Raw genomic sequence first — 27,223 nt, 5'->3', positions numbered from 1 at the left:
AGTCCAGAGGTCATTTTTACGGTTGTGACATGATACTAAAGTAGAAGACTAGCGTAAGCAGAACCGCCCCAAAATCAAAGGTCTTCTGTCTTCGTTTATGTTTCAAAACAGTTTTGTGGTAGGCCATATTTGAAAAGAAAGAACACTATTAGAATAACTATTTGCCCTTTTGAATGGATTCATGTATGGCTTGTTTTAAGATATCTAGAGTGTGTTGAGTCATCTTAAAAATGTCTTTATCAGTTCAGTCCTTTTATGTATGGTGGCTTTTGTCAAGGTGTTTGTCTTACTCTATTTTGTTGTAGTATTCCCAAGTGTCCCTTATCCTAAGCCTACAACCCTATAGGGTCAACAAATTCATGTCTGAGTTCTCTCGTTTATTCAGTCTCTCTCTCTCTCTTTAGTCATCATAATGATTGTCAAGCGAACACATTCAGCTCTTCAAAGGAGGGAGGACTGTTAACCCTGGGCAACCTGATATAGAATCCTGTGTTGACTTTGCCCCTCCTTTACTTATGGCTGTCACTATCACTCAAACGCACCAGTATGATGAGTCGAGTGAGCTCATCCTTTAGCCTTTGGCATGTCTGTTGCCTGGTGGCGGGTGCTGCCAAGAAATATCGTAATTTTTTTCTTGTATTACCTCGTAATATTCCAGCCCTTGTTTTGTTACTAGTATGAAATGAGGCAGTTTCAAAGTTACGAATTGCATTATGGTGATATGTGTGATGATACAAGTTATGTTAAATCCTTCATCTTGTAAGTGCACTTATCCTTTCACTCTTAAGACTGTCTGGTTTATCCCGTTTATTTCAGTATTGCCCAAAAATGTACAACACATTGTGAATTTATTTCTAACATTTCTTAATACCAATGGAAATGAACCTACAATGAATGAAAATGAATGACTTTTATTGCTGTCAAAATATCTGAAGTTTTAAAGCACTCAGAGCTTCATCCCTGGCTTCTTTGTATCCCCTCCAGGGTCTTAAAGTCTAGCTAGTCACTCTAGGGTGTAGGGCATCATGGTTGTCATCTAACCGGAAATCACCTCCACGTCAACGTCCTCCTCACGGGAGACCACCTTTCCGTCCACCATTTCCTCCACAATGGTCCGCACCCTCTTGGTCACCAGTGGGTCATCTGTGCATGGGGAGAAATGGCATTTGTCATTTTCCAGCCCAGGACAAAAATATGATTTTTTTTTATGTGGAAAAGGTATGAGGTATTTTAGGTACTTTCCTAAGAGACTGTTTGGGAAACAGGTATAAGCTACACGACACACTTCAAACTGTAATGGTTGTTCAGACAGACAAATAAACTTACGTTTGGCAATTTCGACCTTTTCGACCTTTGTGTAGGTTGTTCGCCTAAGAACGGGGGAATAAATTATTGAGAGGAGAAAGCTATTTTAAGTTTTTGTTGGTAGTGTGTACATTATTGTTTTGTCTATGTCTTTCTTACTGAAATATCCCATATAATAATTTCTCATGTTATTACTATACCACACAAATCATATCAATGTATCTGGCCCAGCAGTTAATAGTTTTAGCTCTTACTGAATGTCCTCTCCGTCCAGCAGCCTCCTGTACTCTGCGATCTCCATCTCCAGCCTGGTCTTGATGTCCAGCAGCATCTTGTATTCCTGGCTCTGCCTCTCGATGTCTGTGCGCATCCGACCAAGCTCGGCCTCCAGGCTATTGATCATGACCTGCAGCTGGTTCAGCTGGGCGCTGTAGCGGGACTCTGTGTCATGCAAAGTGCCCTCCATGGCTGATTTCTGTGTGAGGAGACCCAACATGTGAAGAGTTTTAACACCTGACCGTAGAAATGCAGCCTTTTTGTCATAATAACCTGCACCCTGGCCCGTGGTAACTACATTACGCCACTGCACACAATAATCTGGTAAATGCTGACACATAAACACACATAGCTACCAGATTTTTGTTATGCAACTCGAAGAAATGAGGCATGAATCCAAAGAGGTGTGTCAAGATCAGTGTTGTATAGGAACGAAGTAGAAATACTTTGTTAATGTACTTAAGTAGTTTTTTGGGATATCTGTACTTTACTTTACTACTTATATTTCTGTTGACTTTTACTTTTACTTCGCTACATTTTGCAAAGAAAACTGATACTTTTACTCCGATACATTTCCCCTGAAACCTTCGTTACTCGTTACAAAATCGAATCATCTTTAGAAAAAAAAAGAATCATGTGAGTGATGAGACCAACATCGGAGACTGTGGTAGAACACAGACTACAATCAGGTTTGGCGAATCAGTGTTCCTAGCGCACGTTAATGCGCTTTTGACCGTTCGCAAAAGCCCCCTAGTTACCGTTGCTACGTCAGACAAAACTCCAAAAGCATGGCTATGACGAGGACAAGCGCTATATCTGGCAGTGTCAGTGATTCTTTTTGGAGTAATATGTAAGGGATAATGTATAGAACGCCGGTAAAATAAGCCCGACAGGGCGAACAGCACCCCGACGCGAAGCGGAGGGTTGTTGCTTCACCCTGAAGGGGCTTATTTACCCGATAATGACCGGCGTTCTATACATGATCCCGCTTATTACACGGCTACTTGCCAAAACTTTTTACAATATATTTGTTACCATTCGTAGTGTTAAAATAAAAAATAGTCCGCTAAATATCGGTTAATAATTGACCGCAGAACGTTGGGAAGCCCCATTCAAGTGAATGAATCATTCTACAGCATTAAGAAGAGCTGTGTAATAAATCCGCGACATCCTCCAGATCAAGGCAAAAGGACTGCACTATGCAGTGAAGGACATATCCAAAACATTAACATCAACAACGAAGGGGACACAACAATAATCGAAGCAAAAGCATACAGGTCTCAATCAAAACATTTGAAACATCACATTCATGATGGCTTTTTGAGACGTTTTGTTCAACATTGATAAAGTATGTTTAGCTCCTGGCAACTTGCTGGCGTTTGCCACGGAATAGCTCAGCGTGCAATTCCAGACGATAACATTAACATTTTGACGTCAACATTTTGATTTTAACATTAACAAATGTGTTGAAGAGACTAGTTATGTAGCCTACTAGAAGTGGTAATAATACTAGTTGACATTAACCATAACTGTTTTGGGATGTTATCTTAACTAGAAAGTTAGTTACCTAGCAAAAGTGTAGATCGCTATCTAGATATCTAGCTGCAAGCAGCTTCATTTGCAGACATATGTGTGTTTGTGTTTGTCGATGGGTTCAAATCAGCCCATGTTTATAAGTTTGCTCATTTTAGTCTGAATAAACTTCATTATTCTCAAAATTCTGACCCTTTGCTTTTTTATTAACAGCATTTACTTTTTTAATTTCAATACTTAAGTACATTTAATATCAGAAAACTACTTTTGATACTTAAGTACAGTTAAGATCAGATACTTTTACTTAAGTAGTATTCTAAAATGTGACTTTAACTTTTACTTGAGTACTTGTCCAGTAACGTATCTGTACTTTTACTCAAGTATGGCTTTTGAGTACTTTATACACCACTGGTTAAGATGTTAAGTATCTGTGGGTAGAGGTGTGTCAGACGTGTGTGCCTCTTAGTCAGTGTCTGAAGCAATAACCTGAAGGGCACATTTCCTTGCCATCACACAACCTAATACCTTTAGCCGCCATGCGAGGAGAAGTCAAACTACTTTCTTGTGTTTGATAAACCACAGGTTCTTGTCTATGATTCACTCTCTCTCGCGTTGAGACACGGTTACTCTGAACCTGCTGTCTCACACACGTGCCTTTAACACTAGACCCTATCTTGCAAACAGGTAAACAGGATCCAAGCCAGCAGAACCTCTTTGCGTAAGGAACTGAAGCGAGCAGAACCTAGTTGTGTAAGGAACCGAAGCAAGTGTGCTTTGGATGCCATAACTGAGCGGAAGCGAGGGAAAACAAAGAGAGGTGGAGCTTGTACACATGGACGCGCAGAAAAAACTTGTGGTTGTGTGTCAGAGAGGGACCATCAGGCCAGGTGTGTTGGGCTAGAGAGATAGAGAGAGAGAGAGAGAGAGAGAGAGAGAGAGAGAGAGAGAGAGAGAGAGAGAGAGAGTGGTGGTGGGGGGTCTTACCAGACTGAGCTGAGACTGCAGCTCGATCTCCATGGACTGCATGGATCTCCGCAGCTCGCTGATCTCAGAGTGGGACGTCTGGAGGTCTACTGTGCTGGTGGTCACATGCTTGTTGAGCTCGTCGAACTAGGGTAGCAGAGGAAATGAGTGGAAAGGTCAGTGGAAGTTCAGAGGTCAATGCTGCTGGGGCAGGCATGAGTGTACATCCATGATTAGTTGCTTTGTAATTGTGTTTTAGTGTAAAGGACAGGGTTGGGGAGTAACTGGGCAGTAATAAGTTATTCAATTACAAAATGAATGTAATTGTATTCCTTTACGGTCACTTAGGACAATATGTAATTAATTACACTTACTAATACAAATTCTGGTGATTACAAAGGGGTTACAGCCAAATCTTTTTGGTAAAAAAAAACGTTAAATCTTATTTGTAGAATATAACTTTAATTCTGTTACTTATAACTTATATTTAATTCTGTTACGCATATTTTTGCCAACTACACAGGCTCCATTCGTGTGTGTGTGTGTGTGTGTGTTTGTGTGTGCTTTGCTTGAACAGCTCTCCAAGACAGTGCTCTTCTCTCACCTTCCCCTTGTACCAGGTCTCCATATCACGTCGGTTCTTGTCGACGATGGACTCATAGTGGCTGCGCATCTCGTCCATGACGCGGGCCATATCATCCTGGGGCGCCGCATCCACCTCCACGTTCACCGAGCTGGATGACATCTGAGCCCGCATGGAAGCCATTTCCTATAGTGAGAAAGAATGGCCATTAGGTCAAATTCTGTCAGTGTCACCAGTGAGATAAAAGCTGGCAAAACCGGTTGTCTCTGTATGCCAGCGTGGCAGTTGCCAAAACAAATGTACACAGAGGTATACACAGATGACCAGTCTGTAAGAAAGCAAGACAACTTTGATCTCAATAGCAGTAACAGCCTAATGCTGCCACACTTACAGTCAATAATAAGAAGACTAATAACTGGACTAATTAAAGGGCTTGTGAATGTTGATTAAAGATCCTCATTTTTGATCTATTTAATTGTGAGTGGTCTTTCAGAATTTGTCAATGCTTTTCTGGCCTACTGAGTACTCACCTCCTGGTGGTTCTTCTTGAGGTAGATCAGCTCTTCCCTCAGGCCCTCGATCTGCATCTCCAGGTCGGAGCGGACCATGGTCAGCTCGTCCAGAACCTTCCTGAGGCCGATGGTGTCAGCCTCCACAGACTGGCGCATGGCGAACTCATTCTCGTACCTGCCCATGTTAACGAGATTCTGTCAGAACACTCAACTTCAGCAATAACGCTGCATTATGTGTCAGCAAGTTCAGAAAGATAGATTTGAAATCGTACATAAACAATTTGCAGTACTCTTAAAATGTTTAAAGTCTATTTAACATACAAATAAATCACCCATGCCAAAATTACATTTTAAATGCTTTATCACTCTAGAAAATTCCCATGTACATCGTTAACGGATGTAAATGATTAGAGTTAAACTCAATCTTCCACAATGACAGATAACAATGACATAATACTTGCCAATTGCATAAGAAAGCTTACTTACTTGAGTTTGAAGTCTTCAGCAGCAAGTTTGGCGTTGTCGATCTGTAACATGACCCTTGCATTGTCTTGACCAGCGATGCTTAGCTGAAATAAGACCATCACTAAGTTATTTTCAACAATATTTAAAAGACAGCCCGTGTTAGTAGTTTCAGCACAGCAGCTCCTTCTTTTATTGTAGGCCTATCATGTAGCGATTGATCATAATACCACCAGACGATTGAACGAAACAAGTACGTCAGTGTTAATAAAGTTCAATATCAGTAGCAGAACAGCTGATAACCATTCAGCTAGTAAGTGTATAGCCTATGTGAAAGGGGAGAAAAATAGAACGTGTGTGACCCTATTCCCGGTCACGTCCTTTTGAGTACATGAGGGTTATTAGGCGATTTTAAGTCGATTGAATATTTGGACATAGCTATGATGTGAGGTATCAACATTTGTAACAGTTTGGTCACTTATCACGAAAGACTTGTACCTTTCTGCGCAGGTCGTCAATGACTGCTTGGTATTTGCTGTAGTCCGTTGTCACCACAGTTCTCTTCTCGTACCACTCCCGAATCTGAAGCTCCAGCTTGGTATTGGTGGTCTCCAGAAAGCGCACCTTCTCCAGGTAACTGCCAAGACGGTCATTCAGATTCTGCATAGTAGCCTTCTCACTGTGACCGACGCTGAAGTCCGAGCCTCCGCTGAGAGCCTGAGAGAGGTCAAAGTCGCTGTGGGTTCCTGATGCGTAAGAAACACGGACATTTCTGCCACCGGCGCCTCCATAGACACTCGGGGCGCGGACGGCGGAGATGCGTCTTTGGTAGCCACCTGTTAGTGACACGGAGGAGTTCATGTTGCCTGTGCGGAAACTCATGGTGACTCGATGTCCAAACCAGTCAACGTTGACAACGATGTGGAGTGCAGCTGGTGATGGGATAGCCAGCAGGTACAGAATATATATAGTAGTAAGAGTGGGTGTGGCATGGAGAGATAATTATTCATGATGATGAAAGTTGGACTGCATAAGGGTTTCAGGTTTAAGGTGTGTTGCATCCGGACGCGGCGGGAATGGCTGCACTGGAACCCACGAACACCAGTTTTACGATCTTTACATCCCAGTCTGGATTATTTGAATATTTCCCTTCAGTTTTTATCAATTGTGTGTGTTTGCTTTCCCATCCCTTCTGTTTTTCGTTAAGAAATATTGTATATGTTTTGGTTAATATCGTTTACATTTAAGGTAAACCATAACACACAATGTACCATGCAACACTTAAAAGCTGCTTTACATTGAATCCTGACATTAATCATTTTACTTAAGAATGTGTCTTTGGTCACAGGATGAGATATTCTTTTGTCAGTAACTGGGGACTAAACTCACACGCTGTATGACTTACACACACACACACACACACAGACACACACACGCACACACACACACACACACACACACACACACACACACACACACACACACACACAAACACAGACACACACACACACACACACACACACACACACACACACACACACACACACACACACACACACACACACACACACACACACACTGTACAGACTGATAGCCACAATACACACTCACCCTCAATTGTAAGGTAAGTAAGTGAAAGTAATGTATGTTAATGTTAATGTAAGTTAATTTAATGTTGGTTACTGGAGTGACCTGTACTGAAAAACTGATCACCTTGTCATGTCCTTGAGAATGTGTCTGATTGCAAACAGGTTTAATAGTGTTGACTTCGACCTGTCTTAGACAAGCTCTGGATTACCATATAGGCTAAATGACTATTACATAACGTAGATGATACATTTCCTGTTTGCAAAGTATCTCCTTAGTAATGTAACTCATCCTTGAGACAATTTCATTGTTTTGGCGCTATATAAATTACATTTGATTACATTAATAATTTGCATCCATACAATTAATTAATGTATGGACATGTCCATGACACTGAAGTCACAGAATCTGGTTTGCCTAAAATAATAAAATCCCCCAGAAACCCCTCCGTTTTCCAGCGGGTTAATCATGGCCTTCTGCCGTTTTCCTGTGTTTTATTTACCCATAACAAATGGAAATGTTTGAAAATAAAATACAATCTAATTGGACAGGACTGGTTTGGATTGAACTGTACAGAATCATGCTACAAGTGCTCTGGGGAAAAGTCTGTGACCTCATAGGCAGGTCTTGTTTGCGTGTAGAACTGCATAGGTTGAGGTCTGTAGAACTGCATAGGCTAAGGCAGTGGTGTAGTGGTCCCTGGAGAAGTTGGTATACTCTTATAGCACAGGATAAATGCCCTGTTTTGAGAAGTGGGTATACACAATGCTGACTGAAAAATAAGTGGCTATACTCCGTATACCTGCGTATACCCTGGACTACACCACTGGGCTGAGGTGTGTAGAATTGCATAGGCGGAGGTCTGTAGAACTGCATAGGCCGAGGTCTGTAGAACTGCATAGGTTGAAGTCTGTAGAACTGCATAGGCTAAGGTCTGTAGAACTGCATAGGCCGAGGTCTGTAGAACTGCATAGGTTGAAGTCTGTAGAACTGCATAGGCTGAGGTCTGTAGAACTGCATAGGCTGAGGTGTGTAGAACTGCACAGGCGGAGGTCTGTAGAACTGCACAGGCGGAGGTCTGTAGAACTGCATAGGCTGAGGTCTGTAGAACTGCATAGGCTGAGGTCTGTAGAACTGCATAGGCTGAGGTCTGTAGAACTGCATAGGCGGAGGTGTGTAGAACTGCATAGGCGGAGGTCGGTTTCGTAGCTTTATTACTGGACACTATCTCCAATCAAAATAGCGTCTCTAAGGAGTGGCATCATAAAAAGGCTTGGCTCATAAGTCATCTGCCCTTATCACTGTGGTCCCCATAATTTACATACAGGATTGGCCTGACATGCCATGGTGCATTTTGCGGTATTTGCCCATCCTTGTTGTAAAGAACTCCTTCAGATAATAGTTTTTTCCTTCCTCTTTCACTTTTCATGCTGTAGGCAATCTTACTTGGTGGTGGTGGTAGTGTACCGCTGATGACATGAGTGACTTTCTTGTCATATAACCATCCAATGGAGATCATATGTATATCCACACTGATATCTATCATCTGACATGGAGGCAGAACAAATCAATTTTAGATTGAAAGTGGAGGAGTCATGAATTCAAGTTAGCAAGTGTGTGTGTGTGTGTGGGGGGGGATTCCAGTGCATATCTCTCTGTGTGTGTGTGTGTGTGTGTGTGTGTGTGTGTGTGCCATTACATACCACAAGTGTGTGTGTGTGTGTGGGTGTGTATTTGTGTGTGTGTGTGTGTGTGTGTGTGTGTGTGTGTGTGTGTGTGTGTGTGTGTGCGTGTGTGCATGTATGTGTGTGTGTTTGCGATTACATACCACTATGGTGTGTGTGTGTGTGTGTGTGTGTGTGTGTGTGTGTGTTTGCCATTACATACCACTATGGTGTGTGTGTGTCATAACATTCCACTATGGTGTGTGTGTGTGCCATTACATGTGTGTGTGTGTGTGTGTGTGTGTGTGTGTTTGTCTGTGTATGTTCCAACCAGACTGCTGTGTAAAACACTGAGTGGTGGTTCATTGAAAGTGCAGAGATGCCTCCGGTATAGTTTGAGTAATCCCCTGCTGAAAGCGTCTTCAAGGCAGACCACTCAGATTTAGGACATTAGTACACAATGATCTGAATAATTAAGAGATGAGGAGGAGAGACAAAGGTGTCAAGCTTGAACAGGATCTCTTTGGCACAGGGACTCTCATTTTCAGCCAGTGCCGGTGAAGTGTAATCACTTGTTCTCCATGTTCTCATCTCTATGTAAATGTTGGGGGAAAAAACATTATCATTTGATATTGCATGTTTCCAGTTTGTCAGTTCAATGGTTGATAACTGGGTCTACGAGGTGCTATTGGATAATTCTTGAGTTGACAACTCCTTTGTCATGATGCATCGTCTAAAAATGTAAATTTTTAATTACATTCGCACCTGTGCAATATACTGCAACAGTGCTGACTAAACACAAGGAAGTTTTACAATTATACAAATGATTCAGTAATGTCTGTGGTAAATACACTGAATGAAAGCCTGTCACAGTGTATCAATGAGAACATCTGTAACAGCCTTGTCCTGTCCCCTGGCTAGTTCTTTGTCTGTGAAAATTCAACAACTATTGGTAAAAAATACTGGCACATTGTATAATATTGATCAATTGTAAGATTGATGAATATCATTCAACACCAAGATAACAGCCTGGGGTATATACTTACCTTCATCTGAACCATCAATTTTTATTTTACTTTAGAAAAGTGCAACGTTTGAAAGAATGGAGATATGAAAGCATTCCAGATAATGCAACTAAGGCCTCATTAAAGTTTTAAATAAACTGAATAATCACAACTCATCCAAAGGGTAGATGGAGGACCATCTATCTCTTTCTTTATATTATCATAACAACTCCCTACTTTTGCCCTCTTCATTTCTCAAAGATGTCCAACTCATTGTTTTTTACTGTGGAAATCATTGTGTTGATCCTGTGCAGGCCTGTATTTTAGGTTCCGAGGAACAGGGAGCCCTGCATGTCCTTGGATGTGGGGGTGGGGAGTTTGTTGGGTGTTGCTCGTGAGATCTCGAAAGGAAAGGGAGAGAAAGAAAAAGGTGAGAGGGAGATAGAGAAAAAGAGCCAAAGAATGAACCCACATGTGGGTGGTCTTGTGTCCATAAAATAGTGGTACTGCTCAGCGTTATTGTTTAGCTTTTGATCATGTGCTGGGTCTAGGTAGACACATAATGGTGCATTTGTGCAATTAACTTTTTTACAGCTTGTTGCAATCACAGACACTTTCTTCGTGTTAAGGACCTTTGACACATTCCACACCTCACCCCACATTAACTTTTTTCACCTTCAAATAGCCCTGTGTGTGTGTGTGTGTGTGTGTGTGTGTGTGTGTGTGTGTGTGTGTGTGTGTGTGTGTGTGTGTGTGTGTGTGTCCTAAGCATGCAATAGGACATCAAAGAAATTGCTCAAAAGAATTAGAAGTTATCCATGTAAACACAGAGAAAAATATAATTCTGTACAAACTCCTTGACTTCTGCATACATAACATTTACAGTATCTCTTATTAAATGTATGTAATATGGCCATATATGACATCAACAGTATCTCTTATTAAATATATTTAATAGGGCCATATATGACATCAACAGTGCATCTTATTAAATGTATGTCATATGGCCATATATGACAACAACAGTGTCTCTTATTAAATTTATGTCATATGGCCATGTACCTGTTGTTGCCCAGTGGGTTCTGTTCATTCTCATGTGCAACAATGAAAATGTATATTTGTATAAGCTTGTGTCATATATGTGTGTTTACATACTCAGCTGAGTCTGAGTATCAAATTTGAACTTTTTCTGGATTTCTTTCCACGGCATTTTCTAGTCAAGCCGCCTCCTAGTGGTCTATTTGTGCATTACTTAGAGTTTCCAGAGGGAAGCGCAATGTGGTTATGTGAAGGTGGGCTGTTATTTGTCACAATTCTAGGAGGCGTGGCCAGGGGCAGTTTGTCCATAAGGGCGATTTGGGCGACGCACTGCCAGATGGGAAAAGGAGTAATATAGTACGAGTGAGCATGGGCTAGGTAAGGGATATTCCCACGGGTGGTGTTCGGCCGTAGCCACCGAGGCCGCAGACCGAGTGGCGTACGCAACAATAATTTGAATTAACGGATATCATCAATGCGCTATAGAATGTTTCATCACGGAGTGATTTATTATTAGCTGTATAAAAAAGTCCCCGTTGGGTTGTTCTGGGATAATCCATGGCATGGAACGTTTCTCGTCCAATCAGAAACAGCTAAATAACGCAATATAACCCAATTATATATAATCAATACCTTGGTACTTAGAGTATATGTCTGTTATGAAACTCAAGTGAATTGGAGCAATCAAGGCTTCAGAAGATATATAATCCACACTATGATATATAATCCATACTATATCTGTGCCTCATAGAGATATACTATAGTATCTCACTTGGACTGGACACAATCATACAGGACTGCTCTCGTGAAATTCCCTTTCGTGTGGCACGGACCCTAACGACACTAATTGCCCCGTGTCGGCTGTAAAGGAACAAACGTTTTTCAACTCTTTCAAATTTTACAGTTCAAAGACATGAGTTCAGTGCTTCATCTCATGATCCATGTAGTCGTGTTGTACGGCTGGAATAAGGGAGATGAGTTATTGTAAGTGAATGAGTGGGAGTTCTGAGAAGACAGATTAAGGTGTGTTGATAACCAGAGCCCCGAGCTTACACTGCTTACAGTCTGCTTCATAAAACAATTAAAAACTGTCTCCCAAGAGACCTTTGAGCAGAAAAGCGACAGCTTGTATGCAGACCTTTGTGGAGAGAATGCATGCCATGACAACACAGGTGAGGCTTATCCTGGCCACATCTATACATACATCAGCAGTATTACTTTTCAAATGTCTAAGGATGAGACATATTGCCAAAGGTTCTTACAGTGACAGTAAATTATAGATGAGTAATGTCTTTTGTCATTTTGCAATGATATTATTTGCATTTCTGAAATTATGTATTATGATCTGATTAGATCCTCCATTAAATCAGAGATAAGGTTATTTTTTTTTTTTGCATCAGATTTACAGTGACTGCATAAGTATTTGCATTTTTAGAAAGCTTCAGAAGTGTATTGCTTTGTGGTCTGAGACTCCCTATTTATAATGACTTAAGAGTCCTATATTGCCACTTTCACAACATTACAGAATTATCAACCGGGACATGTCTCCCACAAACATATGCATCCATTTAAAGGTCTAGTCCTGGATTAAAATCCAATGTTTTTTGTAAAATTCAGGCTTTGTAAATGGGAAATGAACAAAGTGGCTTGGACCAGTCACAAATTGCAACGGATAAACAAAGGAGCTTTAGGAGCACTGAATGGAGGATGGAAAGGCAGGCTAGAGCTAGTTTAGAAAGCCTTATGAAACACCAGGTTCTCGGATCAACCAGTGGTAAAGCACCTAAAGAAGAGAGGAGAAGAGAAGACACTTATGGCTGTCACTATCACTCAAACGCACCAGTGTGATGAGTCGAGTGAGCTCATCCTTTAGCCTTTGGCATGTCTGTTGCCTGGTGGAGGGTGTTGCCAAGAAATATCATAATGGTTTTGTTGTATTACCTCATATTATTTTATGGCAACGACAGTACGAGCATTCTGATTGGCTAACGGGTAATCATGCCAGCCGCGTATTGACCTCCTCGTCGGTCTGCCGGTCTGATAAGTATTATTTTTTCCCTCCAGTGACGTCATCTTAAAAATGTGCGATATTAATAGACATCAAAAGCCATGAGGAAATTCATGTAATGTTTAGTGCTGATAGAATCAGGACTCCTATTATGAAATTATCTTTGAACCGGAAACTAGTTGAATGTGCCATGACAGTTGATGACAGTTGAAGAATAAAGACTCAAGAACTCACGGACATTGTGATATCGGGTAATACTTTATAGGACTTAGTACAAGTCAGTACAATTCTGAAGCAGCGAAAATGTATTATTGAAAGTGATGATGAAGACTAGACTACTATAGTTTGAATCACTTGTGTTTAACTGAAACTTAAAGCCATTTTAGCTGAGCCCTGTTCTCTGTTTTCTATGGATCATTGTAATTTGAAGTTAGCAAGTCATTGTTTGCTAGGCAACACCTGAAGCACACTGTGTCGTGAGAAGACTAGAGAGCTAAACAAAACGACATGTTTTCTATTTACAATTACCATTTACTTTCATTTACAAAATTAAAAAAGCTAAAAATGCCATTTAATAAACAACTTACTTGTCACGGCTCTGTCACGAGTTGGGACCTCCGGGCCTCTAAAGGCCGCCAACTAGAGGTTTGTGGTGGGGTTGTGTGAGACGCAGCATATGATGTGTCATGTATTATTTCTGTGAGCTCAATAGTAAAGTACTGTTACAGTCTCTGTGTTGCTTTGACTCTGTACTTGCACTGGTACTGTTGTTGTAGTGTAAACATTGACTGTGTCATGACAGGGACCTCCGGGGCTCTAGAGGACGCCAACTAGAGGCTTGTGGTGGGGTTTTGTGCACATGTGCTTTTTGTGTTTGTTATGCCTGTACATGTGCTTTTGTTGACTTCCTGTGTCTGTTTTCCTTTCATTGTTTCCACCTGTCTGTTTGTTAGTTAATTGGGGTCAATTGACCAATTAAGTGCTGTATTTATATCTGGTTGTTTTTTGTGTTCGTCTCGGTGACTTACTGGTTTGTTTTCTGGTTAGTACTTGGTTCTAGCTTCCGTGTTTCGTGTTTTTGAGTCTCTCAGGGCTCATAGCCTCTCAGGGCTTTTAGGTTAATCACTTTTGCTAGTTCAAGTTTCACAGTCTAGTCACAGTCTTTATATTCAATATTTAGTTTGTCCTAGTCTCATGTTTGTTAAAATCACCTTCTCTGCTTTGGTTCTCTGTTTTCTTCTGAGTGTTTGAATTTTTGCTTTTGCGATTTTTTTCTGTTCTGAGAAGTGATTAAACAACAATTCCTGCAAACATCTCGCACTTGGGTCCTGCTTCCTTCGTTAGTTCAGTGGGCAGCTCTCTGGACCAGAGAACCAGCCGCCAGGGTTCGCTCCCCGAGCCCGTCCTTGACATTACTAACCTCGACCGTTCGGTCATGCAGGGAAATATCAGACTTCGGCTTTGCCGTATCAACCTCGATATCGCTCGGTCCATATGTTACAGCCTCAGTCTGATATTTCCCGGCATGACCTCACTCTCGGTTAGAAAGTAGTTAACATTCCAGCCCTTGTTTTGTTACGAGTATGAAATGAGGCCGTTTCAAAGTTCAGAATTGCATTGTGGTTTGACGACTGCATTAAGTTATGATAAATCCTTCATCTTTTCACTCTTAAGACTGACTTTATTTCTAAAATGTCTTAATACCAAAGGAAATTAACCCACAATGAATGAAATTTAATGACTTTTATTGCTGTCAAAATATCTGAAGTTTTAAATCATTCAGAGCTTTATCCCTGGCTTCTTTGTATCCCCTCCAGGGTCTTAAAGTCTGGCATTGGGTGTAGGGCATCATGGTAGTCATCTAACTGGAGATCACCTCCACGCCAACGTCCTCCTCACGGGAGACCACCTTTCCGTCCACCATTTCCTCCACAATGGTCCGCACCCTCTTGGTTATCACTGGCTCAGCTGTGCATAGGGGAGAAATGGCATTTATTTTCAAGCCCAGGACATTTTTTCTTATTAAAAAAGGTATGAGGTATTTGAGGGGAGCCTTAAAATGCACATGTTATTGTCTCTAAAAGACTGTTTGGGGAACAGGTATAAGCTACACAACACTCTTCAAACTGTAATGATTGTTCAGACAGACAAACAAACTTACGTTTGACAATTTCGACCTTTACATAGGTTGTCCGCCTAAGGAGGCGAAAACAAATATTAATAGGAGAAAGCTATTTTTAGTTTTTGTTGGTAGAGCAGTGTGTACTTTTTTGTCTACGTCATTGTTACTGAAATATCCCATGTAATAATTTCTCATGTTATTACTATTTCTCTCAGCCAATGTGACAGCAATCAAAGGCTCATGCAGCACACAAATCATATCAATTTATCTGGCCCAGTAGTTAATAGTTTTAGCTCTTACTGAATTTCTCCGTCCAGCAGCCTCCTGTACTCTGCGATCTCCATCTCCAGCCTGGTCTTGATGTCCAGCAGAATCTTGTACTCCTGGCTCTGCCTCTCGATGTCGGTGCGCATCTGGCCGAGCTCGCACTCCAGGCTATTGAGCATGACCTGCAGCTGGTTCAGCTGGGCGCTGTAGCGGGACTCTGTGTCATGCAAAGTCCCCTCCATGGCTGATTTCTGTGTGAGGAGACCCATCATGTGAAGAGTTTTAACACCTGACCGTAGAAATGCAGCCTTTAGCTTTTGGCAATTCAGATGATAAAAAAAAATGGTGTGGTGTGGTGGCGGTGGCGGTTACAATCATGAAAAAAAGGGTATGGGGCTGTAAAATGTATGGGAACCACTGCCTTACACCACTGACTAGGGCCCGTCATAATAACCTGCACCCTGGCAGGTGGTAACTACATTACGCCACTGCACACAATAGTCTGGTTAGTGCTGACACATAAACACATAAAGCTACCAGATTTTTGTTATGCAATTGGAAGAAATGAGGCATGAATCCAAGTTAAGTATCTGAGGGTAGAGGTGTGTCTGAGACGTGTGTGCCTGTTAGTCAGAGTCTGAAGCAATAACCTGAAGGGCACATTTCCTTGCCATTACACAACTTAAAACCTTAAGCCGCCATGCGAGGAGAAGTCAAACTACTTTCTTGTATTCGGTAAACCACAGGTGCTTGTCTATGATTCACTATCTCTTGCGTTGAGACACGGTTACTCTGAACCTGCTGTCTCACACACGTGCCTGTAACACTAGACCCTTTCTTGCGTGCTGACACCATAAGAGGCAAACAGGATCCAAGCCAGCAGAACCTCTTTGCGTAAGGAACTGAACGAGCAGAACCTAGTTGTGTAAGGAACCGAAGTAAGTGTGCTTTGGATGCCATTACTGAGGGGAAGCAAGGGAAAACTAAGAGAGGTGGAGCGTGTGCAAGTGGACGCGCAGAAAAAACTTGTGGTTGTGTGTCAGAGAGGGACCATCAGGCCAGGTGTGTTGGGCTAGAGAGATAGAGAGACAGTGTGAGAGAGAGAGAGAGAGAGAGAGAGAGAGAGAGAGTGGTGGTGGTGGTGGGGGGGTCTTACCAGACTGAGCTGAGACTGCAGCTCGATCTCCAAGGACTGCATGGATCTCCACAGCTCGCTGATCTCAGAGTGGGACGTCTGGAGGACTTCTGTGCTGGTGGTCACATGCTTGTTGAGCTCGTCGAACTGGGTTAGCAGAGGAAATGAGTGGAAAGGTCAGTGGAAGTTCAGAGGTCAATGCTGCTGCGGCAGGCATGAGTGTACATCCATGATTAGTTACTTTGTAATTGTGTTTTAGTGTAAAGGACAGGGTTGGGGAGTAACTGGGCAGTAAGTTATTAAATTACAAAATGAATGTAATTGTATTCCTTTACAGTCACTTGGGACAATATGTAATTCATTACACTTACTGATCACAATGTTGGTGATTACAAAGTGGTAACAGCCGAATCTTTCGTGAAATCTTATTTGTAGGATATAACATAAATTCTGTCACTTTGCATATTTTTGCCATCTACACAAGTTCAATTTGTGTGGGTGTGTGTGTGTGTGTGTGTGTGTGTGTGTGTGTGTGTGAGTGTGTGTTTGTATGTGCTTGTGCACTCTATTTGCTTGAACAGCTCTCCAGGACGGTGCTCTTCTATTACCTTCCCCTTGTGCCAGGTCTCCATATCACGTCGGTTCTTGTCGACGATGGACTCATAGTGGCTGCGCATCTCGTCCATGACGCGAGCCATATCATCCTGGAGCACCGCATCCACCTCCACGTTCACCGAGCTGGATGAAATCTGAGCCCGCATGGAAGCCATTTCCTATAGTGAGAAAGATTGGCCATTAGGTCAAATTCTGTCTGTGTCACCTGTACCACCTTTGAGTTAAAAGCTGGCAAAAGCGGTTGTGTCTGTATTCCAGCGTGGCCGTTGCCAAAACAAATCTACACAGGAGTATACACAGATGACTAGTCTGAAAGAAAGTAAAACAACTTTGATTTATATAGCAGTAACAACCCAATGCTGCCACACTTACAGTCCATAATAATAAGACTAATAACTGGACTAATTTAAGGGCTTGTGAATGTTGATTAAAGATCTTAATTTTGTATCTTTTTGATTGTGAGTGGTCTTTCAGAGCTTGTCAATGCTTTTCTGGCCTACTGAGTACTCACCTCCTGGTGGTTCTTCTTGAGGTAAACCAGCTCCTCCCTCAGGCCCTTGAGCTCCAGGTCGGAGCGGACCATGGTCAGCTCGTCCAGAACCTTCCTGAGCCCGCAGATGTCAGCCTCCACAGACTGGCGCATGGCGGACTCATGCTCAGACCTGCGCATGTTAACGAGATTCTGTCAGAACACTCAACTTCAGCAATAACTCTGCATTGTGTGTTATCAAGTTCAGAAGGATAGATTTGAACATGAACAGTTTCCAGTAGGCTACTCTTAAAATGATTAAAAGCTATTTCATATAAAATAATCATTCATCGCCAAAATAACTTTTTAAATGCTTTATAATTAAGCAATATAGCACGAGTGGGAGTGGGGTAGGTAAGGGATAATCCCACGGGTGGTTTTCGGCCGTAGCCATCGAGGCCGAAGGCCGAGTGGCGTAGGCAACAACACCCGTGGGATTATCCCTTACCTACCCCACTCCCACGAGTGCTATATTGCTTTTATAAAACAATTCTACTGTCAACAAATTAACATTTTAACACGAAGTAATTGATTAAAAATGGTTTATTTCGCCATTGTTTCTCCGCAACAAAGAAATAGTTCCATTGTCAACGTCTTGGTTTGGAATTTTAAAAATTTTGAATTAACGGTTCTCATCAATGCGAATGTTTCATCGCGGAGTGATTTATTTTTAGCTGTGAAAAGTCCCGTAACTGTAGGTATGTTGACGAATAACCTATAGCATGGAACGTCTCTCGTCCAATCAGAAACAGCTAAATTACGCGCTAGAACCCAATTGTTTTATAACTCTAGATAAGTCCCCAGTACATCGTAAACGGATGTAAATGATTACAGTTAAACTTCATCTTCCACAATGACAGATCACGTATCGCCTACTAACCAATTGCATGAGAAAGCTTACTCACTTGAGTCTGAAGTCTTCAGCAGCAAGTTTGGCGTTGTCGACCTGTAAGATGATCCTTGCATTGTCTTGACCAGCGATGCTCAGCTGTAAATAAGACCACCACTTAATTATTTTTCAACAATATTTAAATAACAGCCCGTGTTAGTCGTTTCGTCACAGCAGCCCATTATTTTATTGTATAATGTAGCGATTGATCACAATACCACCAGACGATTGAACAATATGAATCCATCAAACAAGTACGTCAGTGTTAAAACAGTTAAATATCAGTACCAACACAGCTGATAACCTTTCTACTATAAAGTGTATAGCCTATGTGAAAGTGGAGAAAATTAAAACACCCTATTCCCGGCCACGTCCTTCTGAGTACAAAATATTAGGCGATTTTAAGTCAATTGAATATTTGGACATAGCTATGATGTCCAGTATGACAATTTGTAACATTTATCACGAAAGTCTCATACCTTTCTGTGCAGGTCGTCAATGACCGATTGGTATTTGCTGTAGTCCATTATCACTACGGTTCTCTTCTCGTACCACTCCCGAATCTGAAGCTCCAGTTTGCCATTGGTGGTCTCCAGAAAGCGCACCTTCTCCAGGTAGCTGCCCAGACGGTCATTCAGATTCTGCATAGTAGTCTTCTCACTGTGACCGACGCTGAAGTCCGAGCCTCCGCTGAGAGCCTGAGAGAGGTCAAAGCCGCTCTGGGTTCCGGATGCGTAAGAAACGCGGACATTTCTGCCACCGGCGCCTCCGTAGACACTCGGGGCGCGGACGGCGGAGATGCGCCTTTGGTAGCCACCTGTTAGTGACATGGAGGAGCTCTTGTTGGCTGTGCGGAAACTCATGGTGACTCGATGTCCAAAACAGTCAATTTTGACAATGATGTGGAGTGCAGCTGGTGATGGGATAGCCAGCAGGTACAGAATATATATAGCAGTAAGAGTGGGTGTGGCGGGGAGAGATAATTATTCATGGTGATGAAAGTCGGACTGCATCAAGGGTTTCAGGTTTAAGGTGTGTAGCATCTAGGCGTGGCACGCATGCCTGTGTGGGTACCCACAAACACCAGTTTTACGATCTTGACATCCCAGACAGGATTATTTGAATATTTCCCTTGCTTTCCCATCCCTTCTGTTTTTCGTTAGGAAACATTGTATATGTTTTGGTTAATATCGTTTACATTTAAGGTATTGACATCCACCACAGGTTCCCAAACACCATTGGTCGCTAATGGATTTATAAAATGTACAGTCGAACTTAACCATAACGCACAATATACCATGCAACACTTGAGAGCTGCATTATTTTGAATGCTTAAATTAATCATTTTACTTTAGAATGTGTCTTTGGCCACAGGATTAGATATTCTTTTGTCGGTAACTGGGAACTAATCTCACACTTGTAAGCTGTATGACTACCACACACACACACACACACACACACACACACTGTACAGACTGAGAGACACAATACACACTGCCTCATTGACATATAACCCTCAATTGTAAAGTAAGTAAGTGAACATAATTGAAAGTTGATTTAATGTTGGTTACTGGAGTGACCTGTACTGAACAACTGATCACCTTGTCATGTCCTTGAGAATGTGTCTGATTGCAAGCAGGTTTAAAAGTGTTGACTTCTACCTGTCTTAGACAAGGTCTGGATTATCAGATAGGTAATATGACGATTACATAAACTAGATGATTATTTCCCTGTTTGTAAAGTATCTCCTTGGTAATGTAACTAATCCTTGAGACAATTCTATTGTTTTGGCGCTATATAAATAAAATTGAATTTACTTGAATAAATGTATGGACATGTCCATGACACTGAAGTCATAGAATCTGGATTGCCTAAAATGATAAAATTCCCCAGAAAACCCACCTTTTTTCCAGCGGATTTATCATGGCATTTTGCCATTAACCTGTTTTATATAATTTACATATGTGATTGTCCTGGCACGCCATGGTGCATTTGCGGTATTTGCCCAGCCTTGTTGTGAAGAACTCCTTCAGCTAATTGTTTTTTCTTCCTTTATGAGTGACAAGCTTGTCATGCTGTAGGCAATCTTCCTTCGAGTAAGATAAATGTTTTCTTCCATTCCTTTTCTTTCGGGGTGGTGGAGTGTACCGCTGATGACATGAGTGACTTTCTTGTAATATAACCTCCAAGCAATGGACATCAAATCAATATCCACCCTGGTATCTATCATCTGACATGGAGGCAGAACAAATCAATTTTAGATTGAAAGTGGAGGAGTCATGAATTCAAGTGAGCAAGTGTAAACGACAGCTTCACTAGAGAGGGACATTTTTCTCTTTTTTCTATAAACTGAAAAATTGCTTTAAAAGATAAACACAATTGAATAGGAAAGAATATAATGGATGGTGAACGAAGCCTCAGGACTTGATGTACCTAAATCATAAAAAGAAGAAATAATCTTGGTGGTAATAATCAGGATGTTGCCCACTAATCATTTCTGTTCCCTTCATGGGTGATGCGCTTGAGAGATGTCACACTGAACGGCACGCAACCCTGAATCTCCCTGTGTCCTTTGTATTCCTCCAGTTTCCCTTTGTACCCGGGCCTGCTTGTGTGTGATGCATATGTTATATAATATTTCTGTAGGAAGTTATTATGTTTCCTTGTTCTGACATTTTTTGGATTTTTAGGTCAAACTTTCGTTTTTTCAAATCCATTTCCTATCAGCATACCCATTCAGAACATGTTAGCTAGGTTTTACATCAATCATGCTATTGCTCAAATATCACATACAAATGCTCAAGAAATTGTGGTCCTTTATACCCGTATACCTATGTATGAGCAAAATTATTTCAGAGTGTATGTGTATGTTTTAACCTCTATCTATCTATAAACCATGTAACATATATATATATATATATACACTGTATATACTGTATAGTATTCCAGTGTATATCTGTGTGTGTTTGTCTGCCATTACATGCCACTAACGTGTGTGTGTGTGTTTGTGCGTGTGTGTGTGTGTGTGTGTGTGTGTGTGTGTTTGTGAACCAGACTGCTGTGTAAAACACTAAATGGTGGTTCAGTGAAAGTGCAGAGATGCCTCCGGTGTGGTTTCAGTAATCCCCTGCTGAAAGCATCTTCAAGACCACTCAGATTTAGGGCATTAGTACACAATGATCTTAAAAACTAAGAGAGGAGTAGGAGAGACAAAGGTGTCAAGCTGGAACAGAATCTCTTTGGCACAGCGACTTTCATTTTCAGCCAGTGCCAGTGAAGTGTAGTCATCTTTCACCATGTTCTCATCTCTATGTAAATGTTGGGGGAAAAAAAGATATTATCATTTGATATTGCATGATTCCAGTTTGTCAGTTCAATGGTTGATAACAGGGTCAACAAGGCGAGGTTGGATAATTCTTGAGTTGACAGCTCCCTTGTCATTCATCGTCTGGCAGTTAATGTTAATTTTGTATTACATTCGCACCTGTGCAATATACTGTAATGTACAAAAGTGCCGACTAAACACAAGGACGTTTTACAAATATGCAAATGATTCAGTAATGTGTGTGGTAAACACACTGAATGAAAGCCTGTCACAGTGTATGCAGCCATGTCCTAGTTCCACGTGTTTTTAAACACTAGTGAGACTCTGTATGGGCAAGTACCAAAGAGCTGTTATGAGGGCTGGGAGATCAAGGCTTGTAGGAAGAAGGGTCACTTATTGGATGAAAGCACATACAAATAGATGTCTGTGAAAATGCAACTTTTATTTACATCTTTCAAGCTAATGCAACTAAGGCCTCATTGAAGTTTTGAATAAACTGAATATTCACAACTCATATCCAAAGTGAACACTGCTAAATCTGTTGGACGGAGGACCATCTATCTCTCCCATATATATTATCATTACAATTCGCTACTTTTGCCCTCTTCAATTCTCAAAGATGTCCAACTCGTCGTGTGGAAATCTTCGTGTTGATCCTGTGCAGGCCTGTATTTTAGGTTCCGAGGAACAGGGAGCCATGCGTGTCCTTGGACGTGGGGGTGGGGAGTTTTCTTGGGTGTTGCTCGTGGGATCTCCTACAAGGAACTCCTGGGTGGAGGTGTGGCCCGGAGCAGACTGTCAGACGCTATCTGTCCCAGACATCGCCATCTGCCAGCCAACACCCTCCTGGCTGAAACTGTCAGGGCATGGGACTTACAATTGATGGAAGGAAGGAGGAAACAAAGAAAGAAAGAGAGAAAGAAAAAGGTGAGAGGGAGATAGAAAGAAGGAAGAAAAGAGAGAACACACAAATGTGGGTCTTGTGTCCATAAAAAAGTTGCACTGCTCAGCGTTATTGTGTAGCCTTTGATCGTGTGCTGGGTCTAGGTGGACACAAAATGGTGCATCTTGTGCAATGTGTGTGTGTCCTTTGGTAATCGCAAGCATGAAAAGCATGCAATAGGACATCAAAGAAATTGTTCAAAAGAATTAGAAGTTGTCCATGTAAACACAGAGAAAAATATAAGCCTGTACAAACTCCTTGACTTCTGCAATATGACATTTACAGTATCGTTATTAAATGTATGTCATATGGCCATATGACAACAACAGTGTCTGTTATTAAATGTACTGTATGTCATATGGCCATGTACCTGTTGTTGCCCAGTGGAATTATGTTCATTCTCATGTGCAACAATGAAATTGTATATTTGTATAAGCTTGTGTCATATATGTGTGTGTGTATATATATATATATATACAGCCGCGGAAAAAATTAAGAGACCACTTCAAAATTATCAGTTTCTCTGGTTTTACTATTTATTGGTATGTGTTAAAGTAAAATGTACATTTTTGTTTTATTCTATAACCTACTGGCAACATTCCTACCAAATTTCAAATAAAAATATTGTCATTTAGATAATTTATTTGCAGAAAAATGACAATTGGTCAAAATAGCAAAAAAGATGCAGTGTCTTCAGATCTCGAATAATGCAAAGAAAACAAGCTCATATTCATTTTTAAACTACACAATACTAATGCTTTAACTTAGGAAGAGTTCAGAAATCAATATTTGGTGGAATAACCTTGATTTAAAATCACAACTTTCATGTGTCTTGGCATGCTCTCCACCAGTCTTTCACATTGCCGTTGGGTGACTTTATGCTACTCCTGGCGCAAGAATTCAAGCAGCTCGGCTTCTTTTCATGGCTTGTGACCATCCATCTTCCTCTTGATCACATTTCAGAGTTTTTTTTATGGGATTCAGGTCTCGAAATTGGGCTGGCCATGACAGGGTCCTGATCTGGTGATACTCCATCCACACCTTTACTGGCCTGGCTGTGTGGCATGGAGCATTGCCCTGCTGGAAAAAACACTTCTCAGAGTTGGGGAACATTGTCAGAGCAAAAGGAAGCAAGTTTTTCTTCCGGGACAACGTCCCCTGCTGAAAGCATCTTCAAGACTGTTCAGATTTAGGGCATTAGTACACAATGATCTTAAAAACTAAGAGAGGAGTAGGAGAGACAAAGGTGTCAAGCTGGAACAAAATCTCTTTGGTACAGTGACTTTCATTTTCAGCCAGTGCCGGTGAAGTGTAGTCATCTTTCACCATGTTCTCATCTCTATGTAAATGTTGGGGGAAAAAAAGATATTATCATTTGATATTGCATGATTCCAGTTTGTCAGTTCAATGGTTGATAACAGGGTCAACAAGGCGAGGTTGGATAATTCTTGAGTTGACAGCTCCCTTGTCATTCATCGTCTGGCAGTTAATGTTAATTTTGTATTACATTCGCACCTGTGCAATATACTGTAATGTACAAAAGTGCCGACTAAACACAAGGACGTTTTACAAATATGCAAATGATTCAGTAATGTGTGTGGTAAACACACTGAATGAAAGCCTGTCACAGTGTATGCAGCCATGTCCTAGTTCCACGTGTTTTTAAACACTAGTGAGACTCTGTATGGGCAAGTACCAAAGAGCTGTTATGAGGGCTGGGAGATCAAGGCTTGTAGGAAGAAGGGTCACTTATTGGATGAAAGCACATACAAATAGATGTCTGTGAAAATGCAACTTTTATTTACATCTTTCAAGCTAATGCAACTAAGGCCTCATTGAAGTTTTGAATAAACTGAATATTCACTCCTGGCGCAAGAATTCAAGCAGCTCGGCTTCTTTTCATGGCTTGTGACCATCCATCTTCCTCTTGATCACATTTCAGAGTTTTTTTTATGGGATTCAGGTCCAATGAGTCCAATTTCACAGTAGGTGCAAGACTCTGTGGCTTGTAGGCCTCTCCAGGTCTCCGTCTAACCATCAGACGACCATGTGTTGGGCAAAGCTGAAAATTGGACTCATCAGAGAAGACGAACTAGGAGACCCTCCAGTCCGCTTTGGTTCAATCCTTATGGTCTTTTACAAACCTCAGCCAGGCAAAGTACAACGTTGTCCCGGAAGAAAAACTTGCTTCCTTTTGCTCTGACAATGTTCCCCAACTCTGAGAAGTGTTTTTTCCAGCAGGGCAATGCTCCATGCCACACAGCCAGGCCAGTAAAGGTGTGGATGGAGTATCACCAGATCAGGACCCTGTCATGGCCAGCCCAATTTCGAGACCTGAATCCCATAAAAAAAACTCTGAAATGTGATCAAGAGGAAGATGGATGGTCACAAGCCATGAAAAGAAGCCGAGCTGCTTGAATTCTTGCGCCAGGAGTAGCATAAAGTCACCCAACGGCAATGTGAAAGACTGGTGGAGAGCATGCCAAGACACATGAAAGTTGTGATTTTAAATCAAGGTTATTCCACCAAATATTGATTTCTGAACTCTTCCTAAGTTGAAGCATTAGTATTGTGTAGTTTAAAAATGAATATGAGCTTGTTTTCTTTGCATTATTCGAGATCTGAAGACACTGCATCTTTTTTGCTATTTTGACCAATTGTCATTTTTCTGCAAATAAATGATCTAAATGACAATATTTTTATTTGAAATTTGGTAGGAATGTTGCCAGTAGGTTATAGAATAAAACATAAATGTACATTTTACTTTAACACATACCAATAAATAGTAAAACCAGAGAAACTGATAATTTTGAAGTGGTCTCTTAATTTTTTCCGCGGCTGTATATACAGTGGTAGCCAAAATTATTAGAACACCTTACAGATCTGAGAATATTGACCTTTTTTTTGTTTCCAAAACATTATTTAATTTCAAAATGTAAATGAAACATGCAGATGGTTGTTCTGAGCACAACAAATATCAGATGAAGTGATTCCTACTGTTTTTATCCACTTTTAACTCTAATATTTGGTACACCCACCTTTGGCAGCAATTACAGCAGCACATCTTTCTGTCAATATATTTCTTGAGAACACTAATGTTATCCGATGCCTTTTGCAACTCAAGCCAAAGGCTTTCCTTTGAATGTACAATAGATCTGTCCTGTTTATTTTCCAACTCGCCCCAAATTTGCTTGATGGGTTTGAGGTTCGGACTTTGAGGGGGCCGGTCCATAATTTTCAATGTTCCAGAAGATTCCTTCTGTCACAGGTCGTACTGGCAGTAGTTACAAGAATGTTTAGGGTCATTATCCTCTTGGAAAATAAATCCAGGCCCATTAACACCATTCCCAGAAGGTACTCCATGCCTCACCAGAATGTTATCTCCCCCTCACTTTGTTAAACATACACTCTTCGCTTGTTGCCAAACTATTCAAACCTGGACTCTATTCTTCTCTTTCAGTAATGTTTCTGTGCTGCTATTCTGCCAAAAAGTAATTTTTCTCACAGCTTCCGACGCACAGTTCTTGGGAACACTATTGAACCATTAGTCATTGTGGTGTTGATCTTGTCACCAATTCTCGTGAAGTCTTTCTTCAGAATTCTGAGATGATTTTTTTAGCCTCTCCCCTTTCGGTTCTGGTGGCATGGCGGTCTAAAGTGTATTTTACAGTGCTTGGACTGCATGTCAAGTCCTTGGCTATGCGGCGGTAACTACAGCCAGCATCAAAAAGTGCCTTTAATCGAACCCGTTACTCACTCATTAGCTCATTCTTCACCTTAGCCATGTTCAAAGAGCAACATTTGCTTCAAGACTGCCTCTAGAGGCTTTGAATCTATACCAATTGGTGGTGTGGCCTCAGTGACAAAAACCTTATTTTAATGGCCAATTCAACAAAAACAACTGAAACCTCTTAACCTCCTGAGACCCGAGCTTTTGCCTGGTGTGCATTTTTTATTCCTCCTTGCTATTTGGGATAAGTAAGACCTAATAAGTATAATAACTAAACTTTGTTTTTGTACAGGAAGTAGTTTTGTCAAAAAATGATGTCCTTGTATGAGGACAGTGGGCTTATCATAACCTTAACACTCTAAGGTCCAAGGCCTTTTAGACTTTTCTAAGTTGTCTGACATGCCTTGATGTTTTTGTACATTTTGCTTAACTAAAAACATTGATGCACAAATGGAATATATGATTCTATTCTAGAAGACCTCAGCAATAATATCATGTAAGTAAAAGGAATGTAGTAAAAAAAAGTTTAATTTAAATCAAATGTAAACATACCCTTGGAAAAACCTTGTTTCAGAGGTGCTCAGACTTGTACAAAAACACATTGTAAAGATTTATTCACAAGACTTTATTTCTGAGCCTTGTAGACATAGGTGTTGGCTAAACACATGTTAGTTTAGCATTCAGAAAGTATGTCTTGTTTCACTACCACATATTTATCATTTCAGAGTGTCCT

General features: G+C 41.1%; 2 protein-coding genes across 2 annotated transcripts; both read right to left on the bottom strand.

Annotated features, from left to right (window-relative positions):
• Positions 1-1,555: 1,555 nt before the first annotated feature.
• LOC308381401 (keratin, type I cytoskeletal 50 kDa-like) lies at positions 1,556-6,516 on the bottom strand (the record flags this gene model as incomplete). Its single annotated transcript, XM_080858962.1, has 6 exons — positions 1,556-1,780; positions 4,099-4,224; positions 4,682-4,846; positions 5,191-5,347; positions 5,659-5,741; positions 6,133-6,516. The coding sequence occupies 6 exons, from the start codon at positions 6,514-6,516 to the stop codon at positions 1,556-1,558; spliced, it is 1,140 nt and encodes a 379-aa protein (XP_080715088.1).
• Positions 6,517-14,796: 8,280 nt separating this feature from the next.
• LOC308381301 (keratin, type I cytoskeletal 17-like) lies at positions 14,797-19,355 on the bottom strand (the record flags this gene model as incomplete). The annotated part of the gene is made up of 8 exons (XM_080858852.1): positions 14,797-14,903; positions 15,097-15,131; positions 15,358-15,575; positions 16,481-16,606; positions 17,068-17,232; positions 17,586-17,736; positions 18,509-18,591; positions 18,972-19,355. 8 exons carry the CDS (start codon positions 19,353-19,355, stop codon positions 14,797-14,799), a joined length of 1,269 nt encoding a protein of 422 aa, XP_080714978.1.
• Positions 19,356-27,223: the final 7,868 nt, after the last annotated feature.

The sequence above is a fragment of the Sprattus sprattus genome (genome assembly GCF_963457725.1).
Source record: "Sprattus sprattus genome assembly, chromosome: 1".
In the NCBI taxonomy this organism is placed as follows: domain Eukaryota; kingdom Metazoa; phylum Chordata; class Actinopteri; order Clupeiformes; family Clupeidae; genus Sprattus; species Sprattus sprattus.
This window is presented reverse-complemented; position numbering and strand designations above follow the sequence as displayed.